The following is a 13,986-nucleotide window of genomic DNA, read 5'->3' as shown; positions in this document are numbered from 1 at the left end:
TGCAGTTCTTGACACAAACCGGTGCGCCTGGCACCTACTTCCACACCCCGTTCAAAGACACTTAAGTCTTTTGTCTTCTGAATGGCACAAATACATAATCAATGTCTCAATCTTTCTTTCTCCTCCCCTTCATCTACACTGATTGAAGTGGATTTAACAAGTGACATCAATAAGGGATCATGGCTTTCACCTGGATTCACCTGGTCACAGAAAGAGCAGGTGTTCCTAATGTTTTGTACACTCAGTGTATGGTACTTGGTGTGTCTGTCAGATCTGATGGCTCCATGAGAGTCCAGTCTGAAATACAGTGTTTAATCCCTGCTGTGAACACTACTGAATACTCAATGACTTAATAGTTTACAACAAGTAGACCCGGGTGGGCCGTTCTGTTCCAGTCCCTCCCTGCCTAAAGTTGTGTCCCAAATGGAACTCGATTCCCTTTATAGTACACTACTTTTGACCAGGGACCATAGGGCTCTAATTTAAAAGTAGTGCACGATATAGGGAATATGTTGCCATTGAGCACACACACACTCTCCATTATAATCCACTAAGTATAATTAAAATAAATGCTCTCCAGCCGTGCCTGCATCCCAAATGGGACCCTTTTCCGTACATAGTGCACTACTTTTTACCAAATTCCTGGGCCCTGGTCAAAAGTAGTGTACTATATAGGGAATAAGGCTGTAGTATAGAGTAGTGCACTATATAGGGAATAGGGCTGTAGTATAAAGTAGTGCACTATATAGGGAATAGGGCTGTAGTATAAAGTAGTGCACTATATAGGGAATAGGGCTGTAGTATAAAGTAGTGTACTATATAGGGAATAGGGCTGTAGTATAAAGTAGTGCACTATATAGGGAATAGGGCTGTAGTATAGAGTAGTGTACTATATAGGGAATAGGGCTGTAGTATAGAGTAGTGTACTATATAGGGTATATGGCTGTAGTATAGAGTAGTGCACTATATAGGGAATAGGGCTGTAGTATAGAGTAGTGCTCTATATAGGGAATATGGCTGTAGTATAGAGTAGTGTACTATATAGGGAATAGGGCTGTAGTATAAAGTAGTGCACTATATAGGGCTGTAGTATAAAGTAGTGCACTATATAGGGAATAGGGCTCTAGTATAAAGTAGTGCACTATATAGGGAATAGGGCTGTAGTATAAAGTAGTGCACTATATAGGGAATAGGGCTGTAGTATAAAGTAGTGCACTATATAGGGAATAGGGCTGTAGTATAGAGTAGTGCACTATATAGGGAATAGGGCTGTAGTATAGAGTAGTGCACTATATAGGGCTGTAGTATAAAGTAGTGCACTATATAGGGAATAGGGCAGTAGTATAGAGTAGTGCACTATATAGGGATATAGGGCTGTAGTATAAAGTAGTGCACTATATAGGGAATAGGGCTGTAGTATAAAGTAGTGCACTATATAGGGAATAGGGCTGTAGTATAAAGTAGTGCACTATATAGGGAATAGGGCTGTAGTATAGAGTAGTGCACTATATAGGGATATAGGGCTGTAGTATAAAGTAGTGCACTATATAGGGAATAGGGCTGTAGTATAAAGTAGTGCACTATATAGGGAATAGGGCTGTAGTATAAAGTAGTGCACTATATAGGGAATAGGGCTGTAGTATAGAGTAGTGCACTATATAGGGAATATGTTGCCATTGAGCACACACACACTCTCCATTATAATCCACTAAGTATAATTAAAATAAATGCTCTCCAGCCGTGCCTGCATCCCAAATGGGACCCTTTTCCGTACATAGTGCACTACTTTTTACCAAATTCCTGGGCCCTGGTCAAAAGTAGTGTACTATATAGGGAATAGGGCTGTAGTATAAAGTAGTGTACTATATAGGGAATAGGGCTGTAGTATAAAGTAGTGCACTACATAGGGAATAGGGCTGTAATATAAAGTAGTGCACTATATGGGGAATAGAGTGCCATTTGGGACATTGTTGTGTCTGAGATTCAGGTCACGGAATTCATTTCTGCATTTAGATGGCACTCCGTCTCAGTCTTCACCCCTCTCTCTCTCCCTCCTTCTCATCTCCAGGAAATATGCAATTAATTAAAACTAACAAAGTTGTCCCGACAGGTTTTTTAAATTACTCCTGGAATTCAAATAGGCAGTTTCTTGCTGAGAGAGAAGTAGTCTAACGGGTGTGATATTCAGTTCAGGGAGAGCTGAACCAGGTATTGAAAATCATTTCTCCTGACAAAAAGTTAATTGATCGTAGAAATGGGTAAGAGTCGAACACAAAGATGAAACCACTCTGTGATGATGTACGGATCAAGAGAACTTGGGACATGTTTTGAAAAATCATAAAACTGACTGCATTATAGTTCAAATGTATGTTTGTTCTACAGAAATCCACCCATCAGGCCATTCCTCCATTCCATTACATGTTCTGTCTGTGTCTTTTGGGTCATATGCCAAAACCAGCAGGAACAGTCTGGATAGTTTCAACTAGGGATTGTACCCAGCAGGAACAGTATGTAGGGTGGTAACTAGGGATTGTACCCAGTAGCAACAGTGTCCAGTGTGGTAACTGGGGGTTGTAACCAGCAGGAACAGTATCCAGGGTGGTAACTGGGGGTTGTAACCAGCAGGAATAGTATCCAGGGTGGTAACTAGGGATTGTACCCAGCCGGAATATTATCCAGGGTGGTAACTAGGGATTGTACCCAGCAGAAATAGTATGCAGGGTGGTAACTAGGGATTGTACCCAGCAGAAACAGTATTCAGGGTGGTCACTAGGGATTGTACCCAGCAGAAACAGTATTCAGAGTGGTAACTAGGGATTGTACCCAGCAGAAACAGTATTCAGGGTGGTCACTAGGGATTGTACCCAGCAGGAACAGTATTCAGGGTGGTAACTAGGGATTGTACCCAGCAGGAACAGTATTCAGGGTGGTAACTAGGGATTGTACCCAGCAGAAACAGTATTCAGAGTGGTAACTAGGGATTGTACCCAGCAGAAACAGTATTCAGGGTGGTAACTAGGGATTGTACCCAGCAGAAACAGTATTCAGGGTGGTAACTAGGGATTGTACCCAGCAGAAACAGTATTCAGAGTGGTCACTAGGGATTGTACCCAGCAGAAACAGTATTCAGGGTGGTAACTAGGGATTGTACCCAGCAGAAACAGTATTCAGGGTGGTCACTAGGGATTGTACCCAGCAGAAACAGTATTCAGGGTGGTAACTAGGGATTGTACCCAGCAGAAACAGTATTCAGGGTGGTCACTAGGGATTGTACCCAGCAGAAACAGTATTCAGGGTGGTAACTAGGGATTGTACCCAGCAGAAACAGTATTCAGAGTGGTCACTAGGGATTGTACCCAGCAGAAACAGTATTCAGGGTGGTAACTAGGGATTGTACCCAGCAGAAACAGTATTCAGGGTGGTCACTAGGGATTGTACCCAGCAGAAACAGTATTCAGAGTGGTAACTAGGGATTGTACCGAGCAGCAACAGTATCCAGGGTGGTATCTAGGTATTGTACCCAGCAGCAACAGTATCCAGGGTGGTAACTAGGTATTGTACCCAGCAGCAACAGTATCCAGGGTGGTAACTAGGTATTGTACCCAGCAGGAACAGTATCCAGGTGGTAACTAGGGATTGTACCCAGCAGGAACAGTATCCAGGGTGGTAACTAGGGATTGTACCCAGCAGCAACAGTATCCAGGGTGGTAACTAGGGATTGTACCCAGCAGGAACAGTCTGGATAGTTTCAACTAGGGACTGTACCCAGCAGGAACAGTCTGGATAGTTTCAACTAGGGATTGTACCCAGCAGGAACAGTCTGGATAGTTTCAACTAGGGATTGTACCCAGCAGGAACAGTCTGGATAGTTTCAACTAGGGACTATACCCAGCAGGAACAGTCTGGATAGTTTCAACTAGGGATTGTACCCAGCAGGAACAGTCTGGATAGTTTCAACTAGGGACTGTACCCAGCAGGAACAGTCTGGATAGTTTCAACTAGGGATTGTACCCAGCAGGAACAGTCTGGATAGTTTCAACTAGGGATTGTACCCAGCAGGAACAGCATGGATAGTTTCAACTAGGGACTGTACCCAGCAGGAACAGTCTGGATAGTTTCAACTAGGGATTGTACCCAGCGGGAACAGTCTGGATAGTTTCAACTAGGGATTGTACCCAGCAGGAACAGTCTGGATAGTTTCAACTAGGGATTGTACCCAGCAGGAACAGTCTGGATAGTTTCAACTAGGGATTGTACCCAGCAGGAACAGTCTGGATAGTTTCAACTAGGGATTGTACCCAGCAGGAACAGTCTGGATAGTTTCAACTAGGGATTGTACCCAGCAGGAACAGTCTGGATAGTTTCAACTAGGGATTGTACCCAGCAGGAACAGTCTGGATAGTTTCAACTAGGGACTGTACCCAGCAGGAACAGTCTGGATAGTTTCAACTAGGGACTGTACCCAGCAGGAACAGTCTGGATCGTTTCAACTAGGGATTGTACCCAGCAGGAACAGTCTGGATAGTTTCAACTAGGGATTGTACTCAGCAGGAACAGTCTGGATAGTTTCAACTAGGGACTGTACCCAGCAGGAACAGTATGTAGGGTGGTAACTAGGGATTGTACCCAGTAGCAACAGTGTCCAGTGTGGTAACTGATGGTTGTAACCAGCAGGAACAGTATCCAGGGTGGTAACTGGGGGTTGTAACCAGCAGGAATAGTATCCAGGGTGGTAACTAGGGATTGTACCCAGCCGGAATATTATCCAGGGTGGTAACTAGGGATTGTACCCAGCAGAAATAGTATGCAGGGTGGTCACTAGGGATTGTACCCAGCAGAAACAGTATTCAGGGTGGTAACTAGGGATTTTACCCAGCAGAAACAGTATTCAGGGTGGTCACTAGGGATTGTACCCAGCAGAAACAGTATTCAGGGTGGTCACTAGGGATTTTACCCAGTAGAAACAGTATTCAGGGTGGTAACTAGGGATTGTACCCAGCAGAAACAGTATTCAGAGTGGTCACTAGGGATTGTACCCAGCAGAAACAGTATTCAGGGTGGTCACTAGGGATTGTACCCAGCAGAAACAGTATTCAGGGTGGTCACTAGGGATTGTACCCAGCAGAAACAGTATTCAGGGTGGTCACTAGGGATTGTACCCAGCAGAAACAGTATTCAGAGTGGTCACTAGGGATTGTACCCAGCAGAAACAGTATTCAGGGTGGTAACTAGGGATTGTACCCAGCAGGAACAGTATTCAGGGTGGTCACTAGGGATTGTACCCAGCAGAAATAGTATTCAGAGTGGTCACTAGGGATTTTACCCAGCAAAAACAGTATTCAGAGTGGTCACTAGGGATTGTACCCAGCAGGAACAGTATCCAGGTGGTAACTAGGGATTGTACCCAGCAGGAACAGTATCCAGGGTGGTAACTAGGGATTGTACCGAGCAGCAACAGTATCCAGGGTGGTAACTAGGGATTGTACCCAGCAGCAACAGTATCCAGGGTGGTAACTAGGTATTGTACCGAGCAGCAATAGTATCCAGGGTGGTAACTTACTTGAGAGTTTCCAGAGACATCTGTAGGTTGTAGCTCCTCTCCTGCTCAGGCAGCTTGGAGAACTCCACCAGACAAGGATGCTGCCGCTTGTTATCGTCCCGTACCTGCAACACAACACCATTATCCTGTTGTCGTCCTGAACCTGGAACACAACACCATTATCCTGTTGTTGTCCCGAACCTGGAACACAACACCCCTATCTGTTGTTGTCCCGAACCTGGAACACAACACCATTATCCTGTTGTTGTCCCGAACCTGGAACACAACACCATTATCTGTTGTTGTCCCGAACCTGGAACACAACACCATTATCCTGTTGTTGTCCCGAACCTGGAACACAACACCATTATCCTGTTGTTGTCCCGAACCTGGAACACAACACCATTATCTGTTGTTGTCCCGAACCTGGAACACAACACCATTATCCTGTTGTTGTCCCGAACCTGGAACACAACACCATTATCCTGTTGTTGTCCCGAACCTGGAACACAACACCATTCATTTTCACATGCAGAGTAGAACAGCACCCCTGGAGCCAATGAAGGTTAAGTGCCTTGCTCAAGACAACGTTGACCGATGTTTCACCTTTTCGACTCGGGTATTCAAACCCCCCTGCAACCCTACAGGGCAGTCTAACCCCTACAGCCCTACAGGGCAGTCTACCCCCTACAGCCCTACAGGGCAGTCTACCCCCTACAACCCTACAGGGCAGTCTACCCTCCTACAACCCTACAGGGCAGTCTAAACCCTACAACCCTACAGGGCAGTCTACCCCCTACAGCCCTACAGGGCAGTCTACCCCCTACAACCCTACAGGGCAGTCTAACCCCTACAACCCTACTGGGCAGTCTAACCCCTACAACCCTACAGGGCAGTCTAACCCCTACAACTCTACAGGGCAGTCTAACCCCTACAACCCTACTGGGCAGTCTAACCCCTACAACCCTACAGGGCAGTCTAAACCCTACAACTCTACAGTCTAACCCCTACAACCCTACAGGGCAGTCTAAACCCTACAACTCTACAGTCTAACCCCTACAACCCTACAGGACAGTCTAAACCCTACAACTCTACAGTCTAACCCCTACAACCCTACAGGGCAGTCTAACCCCTACAACCCTACAGGGCAGTCTAAACACTACAACTCTACAGTCTAACCCCTACAACCCTACAGGGCAGTCTAACCCCTACAACCCTACAGGCAGTCTACCCCTACAACCCTACAGGGCAGTCTAACCCCTAAAACCCTACAGGGCAGTCTACCCCTACAACCCTACAGGGCAGTCTAATCCCCTACAGGGCAGTCTAACCCCCTACAGGGCAGTCTAACCCCTACAACCCTACAGGGCAGTCTAACCCCCTACAACCCTACAGGGCAGTCTAACCCCCTACAACCCTACAGGGCAGTCTAACCCCCTACAGGGCAGTCTAACCCATACAACCCTACAGGGCAGTCTACCCCCTACAACCCTACAGGGCAGTCTACCCCCCTACAACCCTACAGGGCAGTCTAATCCCCTACAGGGCAGTCTAACCCCCTACAGGGCAGTCTAACCCCTACAACCCTAAAGGGCAGTCTAACCCCCTACAACCCTACAGGGCAGTCTAACCCCCTACAACCCTACAGGGCAGTCTAACCCCCTACAAGGCAGTCTAACCCATACAACCCTACAGGGCAGTCTACCCCCTACAACCCTACAGGGCAGTCTACCCCCCTACAACCCTACAGGGCAGTCTACCCTCCTACAACCCTACAGGGCAGTCTACCCCCCTACAACCCTACAGGGCAGTCTAACCCTCTACAGGGCAGTCTAACCCCATACAGGGCAGTCTAACCCCCTACAGGGCAGTGTAACCCCCTACAGGGCAGTCTAACCCCATACAGGGCAGTCTAACCCCCTACAACCCTACAGGGCAGTCTAACCCCCTACAGGGCATTCTAACCCCCTACAACCCTACAGGGCAGTCTACCCCCCTACAGGGGAGTCTAACCCCATACAGGGCAGTCTAACCCCATACAGGGCAGTCTAACCCCATACAGGGCAGTCTAACCCCCTACAACCCTACAGAGCAGCCTAACCCCCTACAGGGCATTCTAACCCCCTACAACCCTACAGGGCAGTCTACCCCCCTACAGGGCAGTCTAACCCCCTACAGGCCAGTCTAACCCTCTACAGGGGAGTCTAACCCCCTACAGGGCAGTCTAACCCCCTACAGGGCAGTCTAACCCCCTACAGGGCAGTCTAACCCCCTACAGGGGAGTCTAACCCCCTACAGGGCAGTCTAACCCCCTACAGGGCAGTCGAACCCCCTAGAACCCTACAGGCCAGTCTAACCCCCTACAGGGCAGTCTAACCCCCTACAGGGCAGTCTAACCCCCTACAGGGCAGTCTAACCCTCTACAGGGGAGTCTAACCCCCTACAGGGCAGTCTAACCCCCTACAGGGGAGTCTAACCCCCTACAGGGCAGTCTAACCCTCTACAGGGGAGTCTAACCCCCTACAGTGGAGTCTAACCCCCTACAGGGCATTCTACCCCCCTACAACCCTACAGGGCAGTCTACCCCCCTAAAACCCTACAGGGCAGTCTACCCCCCTACAACCCTACAGGGCAGTCTAACCCCCTACAGGGCAGTCTAACCCTCTACAGGGGAGTCTAACCCCCTACAGGGCAGTCTAACCCCCTACAGGGCAGTCTAACCACCTACAGGGCAGTCTAACCCCATACAGGGCAGTCTAACCCCCTACAACCCTACAGGGCAGTCTAACCCCCTACAGGGCATTCTAACCCCCTACAACCCTAGAGGGCAGTCTAACCCCCTACAGGGGAGTCTAACCCCCTACAGGGCATTCTAACCCCCTACAGGGCAGTCTAACCCCATACAGGGCAGTCTAACCCCCTACAACCCTACAGGGCAGTCTAACCCCCTACAGGGCAGTCTAACCCCATACAACCCTACAGGGCAGTCTACCCCCCTACAGGGCAGTCTAACCCCCTACGGGCCAGTCTAACCCCTACAGTGGAGTCTAACCCCCTACAGGGCAGTCTAACCCCTACAGGGTAGTCTAACCCTCTACAGGGGAGTCTAACCCCCTACAGGGCAGTCTAACCCCCTACAGGGGAGTCTAACCCCCTACAGTGGAGTCTAACCCCCTACAGGGCAGTCTAACCCCCTACAGGGCAGTCTAACCCCCTACAGGGCAGTCTAACCCCTACAACCCTACAGGGCAGTCTAACCCCCTACAACCCTACAGGGCAGTCTAACCCCCTACAACCCTACAGGGCAGTCTAACCCCCTACAGGGCAGTCTAACCCATACAACCCTACAGGGCAGTCTACCCCCTACAACCCTACAGGGCAGTCTACCCCCCTACAACCCTACAGGGCAGTCTAATCCCCTACAGGGCAGTCTAACCCCCTACAGGGCAGTCTAACCCCTACAACCCTACAGGGCAGTCTAACCCCTTACAACCCTACAGGGCAGTCTAACCCCCTACAACCCTACAGGGCAGTCTAACCCCCTACAGGGCAGTCTAACCCATACAACCCTACAGGGCAGTCTACCCCCTACAACCCTACAGGGCAGTCTACCCCCCTACAACCCTACAGGGCAGTCTACCCTCCTACAACCCTACAGGGCAGTCTACCCCCCTACAACCCTACAGGGCAGTCTAACCCTCTACAGGGCAGTCTAACCCCATACAGGGCAGTCTAACCCCCTACAGGGCAGTGTAACCCCCTACAGGGCAGTCTAACCCCATACAGGGCAGTCTAACCCCCTACAACCCTACAGGGCAGTCTAACCCCCTACAGGGCATTCTAACCCCCTACAACCCTACAGGGCAGTCTACCCCCCTACAGGGCAGTCTAACCCCATACAGGGCAGTCTAACCCCATACAGGGCAGTCTAACCCCATACAGGGCAGTCTAGCCCCTACAACCCTACAGAGCAGCCTAACCCCCTACAGGGCATTCTAACCCCCTACAACCCTACAGGGCAGTCTACCCCCCTACAGGGCAGTCTAACCCCCTACAGGCCAGTCTAACCCTCTACAGGGGAGTCTAACCCCCTACAGGGCAGTCTAACCCCCTACAGGGCAGTCTAACCCCCTACAGGGCAGTCTAACCCCCTACAGGGGAGTCTAACCCCCTACAGGGCAGTCTAACCCCCTACAGGGCAGTCGAACCCCCTAGAACCCTACAGGCCAGTCTAACCCCCTACAGGGCAGTCTAACCCCCTACAGGGCAGTCTAACCCCCTACAGGGCAGTCTAACCCTCTACAGGGGAGTCTAACCCCCTACAGGGCAGTCTAACCCCCTACAGGGGAGTCTAACCCCCTACAGGGCAGTCTAACCCTCTACAGGGGAGTCTAACCCCCTACAGTGGAGTCTAACCCCCTACAGGGCATTCTACCCCCCTACAACCCTACAGGGCAGTCTACCCCCCTAAAACCCTACAGGGCAGTCTACCCCCCTACAACCCTACAGGGCAGTCTAACCCTCTACAGGGCAGTCAAACCCCCTACAGGGCAGTCTAACCCCCTACAGGGCAGTCTAACCACCTACAGGGCAGTCTAACCCCATACAGGGCAGTCTAACCCCCTACAACCCTACAGGGCAGTCTAACCCCCTACAGGGCATTCTAACCCCCTACAACCCTACAGGGCAGTCTAACCCCCTACAGGGGAGTCTAACCCCCTACAGGGCATTCTAACCCCCTACAGGGCAGTCTAACCCCATACAGGGCAGTCTAACCCCCTACAACCCTACAGGGCAGTCTAACCCCCTACAGGGCAGTCTAACCCCATACAACCCTACAGGGCAGTCTACCCCCCTACAGGGCAGTCTAACCCCCTACGGGCCAGTCTAACCCCTACAGGGGAGTCTAACCCCCTACAGGGGAGTCTAACCCTCTACAGGGGAGTCTAACCCCCTACAGTGGAGTCTAACCCCCTACAGGGCAGTCTAACCCCTACAGGGTAGTCTAACCCTCTAAAGGGGAGTCTAACCCCCTACAGGGCAGTCTAACCCCCTACAGGGGAGTCTAACCCCCTACAGTGGAGTCTAACCCCCTACAGGGCAGTCTAACCCCCTACAGGGCAGTCTAACCCCCTACAGGGCAGTCTAACCCCTACAACCCTACAGGGCAGTCTAACCCCCTACAACCCTACAGGGCAGTCTAACCCCCTACAACCCTACAGGGCAGTCTAACCCCCTACAGGGCAGTCTAACCCATACAACCCTACAGGGCAGTCTACCCCCTACAACCCTACAGGGCAGTCTACCCCCCTACAACCCTACAGGGCAGTCTAACCCCCTACAGGGCAGTCTAACCCCCTACAGGGCAGTCTAACCCCCTACAGGGCAGTCTAACCCCCTACAGGATAGTCTAACCCTCTACAGGGGAGTCTAACCCCCTACAGGGCAGTCTAACCCCCTACAGGGCAGTCAAACCCCCTACAGGGCAGTCTAACCCCCTACAGGGCAGTCTAACCCCCTACAGGGCAGTCTAACCCCCTACAGGATAGTCTAACCATCTACAGGGGAGTCTAACCCCCTACAGGGCAGTCTAACCCCCTACAGGATAGTCTAACCCTCTACAGGGGAGTCTAACCCCCTACAACCCTACAGGGCAGTCTAACCCCCTACAGGGCAGTCTAACCCCATACAACCCTACAGGGCAGTCTACCCCCCTACAGGGCAGTCTAACCCCCTACGGGCCAGTCTAACCCCTACAGGGGAGTCTAACCCCCTACAGGGGAGTCTAACCCCCTACAACCCTACAGGGCAGTCTAACCCCCTACAGGGCAGTCTAACCCCATACAACCCTACAGGGCAGTCTACCCCCCTACAGGGCAGTCTAACCCCCTACGGGCCAGTCTAACCCCTACAGGGGAGTCTAACCCCCTACAGGGCAGTCTAACCCCCTACAGGGGAGTCTAACCCCCTACAGTGGAGTCTAACCCCCTACAGGGCAGTCTAACCCCCTACAGGGCAGTCTAACCCCCTACAGGGCAGTCTAACCCCTACAACCCTACAGGGCAGTCTAACCCCCTACAACCCTACAGGGCAGTCTAACCCCCTACAACCCTACAGGGCAGTCTAACCCCCTACAGGGCAGTCTAACCCATACAACCCTACAGGGCAGTCTACCCCCTACAACCCTACAGGGCAGTCTACCCCCCTACAACCCTACAGGGCAGTCTAACCCCCTACAGGGCAGTCTAACCCCCTACAGGGCAGTCTAACCCCCTACAGGGCAGTCTAACCCCCTACAGGATAGTCTAACCCTCTACAGGGGAGTCTAACCCCCTACAGGGCAGTCTAACCCCCTACAGGGCAGTCAAACCCCCTACAGGGCAGTCTAACCCCCTACAGGGCAGTCTAACCCCCTACAGGGCAGTCTAACCCCCTACAGGATAGTCTAACCATCTACAGGGGAGTCTAACCCCCTACAGGGCAGTCTAACCCCCTACAGGATAGTCTAACCCTCTACAGGGGAGTCTAACCCCCTACAGGGCAGTCTAACCCCCTACAGGGCAGTCTAACCCCTTGCTGCTCTAGAGCAGCAGAGATGAAAGAGGAAAGAGAAAACCAACTGATGTCATTCTATGATTTATTACATTCTGGTGAGTAAGGGTTTATTTAGTCTTCTAGGGCAACAAGTAATGACCCGGGCCGACTCTAGTCTTTTGGAGGCCCTATGCGAGATTTGGGCCCCCCCCCCCCCCTCACCAAGTGGGAAAGAAAATGTAATGACCCCCGTCTTGACGGCGGAGAGAAAAATGAAAATGTTAAAGTTTATTTCTTGTAATTCCCCAAAATTTTACGCAGTTCTAAACCGTTGTGGATGGGTTATTAGCCATTTCAGGAGGTGCGGGTGAACAAACAGCTGACCCGCGCATCATTAGCGTGCACGTGTGACCGTGCGTGCTTGTGTGAGCGTGCACGTGTGTACTCACAGCTCCGTACGTCCAGCCCAGGTCAATCTTGTTCATCACCCACAGCTCATGGATGTTCTCTGCCAGCTTCTCCCTGATCCTCTCCAGGTGAGGAGGCAGAACAACCTGAAACCACAACACATGATACACAGGAAGTCCATGCCATTGGCCAGAAGCATTACCCACACAGTACATGGGGACAGAGGTTGTTGTTCTGGGACCTCACTTAGTTATAACTAGTGTTGATCTGGGCTAACTACTGAGGCAAGGGAGGCTAGTCAATTGACCTTAACCCCTGTTAGTTGTTGAATAGTTAAAGTAGATCTGGGCTAATTACTGAGGCAAGGGAGGCTAGTCAATTGACCTTAACCCCTGTCAGTTGTTGACTAGTTAAAGTAGAGTTGACACCCACCATGACACAGTATAGTAAAGGGTATTCTTTACCCACCTGGCTGGTGTCAACAGGTGTAGGGGTGAAGGCAGCCTGGGACAGGGTGATGGTGGGACCCAGTAGATCCCTGGTCTCACTGTGGTCCTCCTTGTACTCCTGGCTGTGTTCCACTCTAAGCTTCTCCCTGGGTAGCACAGCCTCGAAACACGGAGCGTAGCCCGGCGGGGGCAGGAACTTAAACTCTCCTTGACGACCACCCAGCAGGAAACGCACTCTGGAGGGAAGAAGAAGAGGAAGAAGAAGGAGAAAAAGAAGGAAGGAGAAGAAGGAGAAGAAGAAGAAGGATTAGGAGAAGAAGGATTAGGAGAAGAAGAAGGAGAAGAAGGTGAAAAAGAAGGAGAAGAAGGATAAGAAGAATAAGGATTAGGAGAAGAAGAAGGAGAAGAAGGCAAAAAAGGAGGAGAAGGATTAGGAGAAGAAGAATAAGGATTAGAAGGAGAAGAAGGAGAAAAAGAAGGAGAAGGAGAAGAAGGTGAAAACGAAGGTGAAGAAGGAGAAGAAGTAGAAGGATTAGAAGAAGAAGGAGAAGAAGGAGAAGGAGAAGAAGGAGAAGAAGGTGAAAAAGAGGGAGAAGAAGGATAAGAAGAATAAGGATTAGGAGAAGAAGAAGGAGAAGAAGGCAAAAAAGGAGGAGAAGGATTAGGAGAAGAAGAATAAGGATTAGAAGGAGAAGAAGGAGAAAAAGAAGGAGAAGGAGAAGAAGGTGAAAACGAAGGTGAAGAAGGAGAAGAAGTAGAAGGATTAGAAGAAGAAGGAGAAGAAGGAGAAGGAGAAGAAGGAGAAGAAGGTGAAAAAGAGGAGAAGAAGGAGAAGGAGAAGAAGAAGGAAAAGAAGGAGAAGAAGGAGAAGAAGGAAAAGAAGGAGAAGAAGGATTAGAAGAAGAAGGATTAGAAGAAGAAGGATTAGAAGAAGAAGGATTAGGAGAAGAAGTAGAATGATTAGAAGAAGAAGGAGAAGAAGGATTAGAAGAAGAAGTAGAAGGATTAGAAGAAGAAGGAGAAGAAGGATTAGAAGAAGAAGGATTAGAAGAAGAA

At 50.2% G+C, this 13,986-nt stretch overlaps 1 protein-coding gene across 1 annotated transcript in view; it reads right to left on the bottom strand.

The window, feature by feature from the left end:
• The window catches only part of LOC139411176 (ryanodine receptor 2-like), a 338,127-nt gene that overhangs the window by 250,662 nt on the left and 73,479 nt on the right, over positions 1-13,986 (bottom strand). Inside the window, exons 18-20 of the mRNA XM_071157129.1 lie at positions 12,950-13,166; positions 12,523-12,627; positions 5,561-5,664 (exon numbers count right to left, since the gene is read on the bottom strand). Of these exons, the coding sequence (XP_071013230.1) occupies positions 5,561-5,664; positions 12,523-12,627; positions 12,950-13,166 (426 nt within the window). The remainder of the gene's footprint in view (positions 1-5,560; positions 5,665-12,522; positions 12,628-12,949; positions 13,167-13,986) is intronic.

This window comes from Oncorhynchus clarkii, chromosome 1 (genome assembly GCF_045791955.1).
Source record: "Oncorhynchus clarkii lewisi isolate Uvic-CL-2024 chromosome 1, UVic_Ocla_1.0, whole genome shotgun sequence".
In the NCBI taxonomy this organism is placed as follows: Eukaryota; Metazoa; Chordata; class Actinopteri; order Salmoniformes; family Salmonidae; genus Oncorhynchus; species Oncorhynchus clarkii.
Note: the sequence above shows the minus strand (reverse complement) of the source record. Positions and strands in the feature narration are given on the sequence as shown.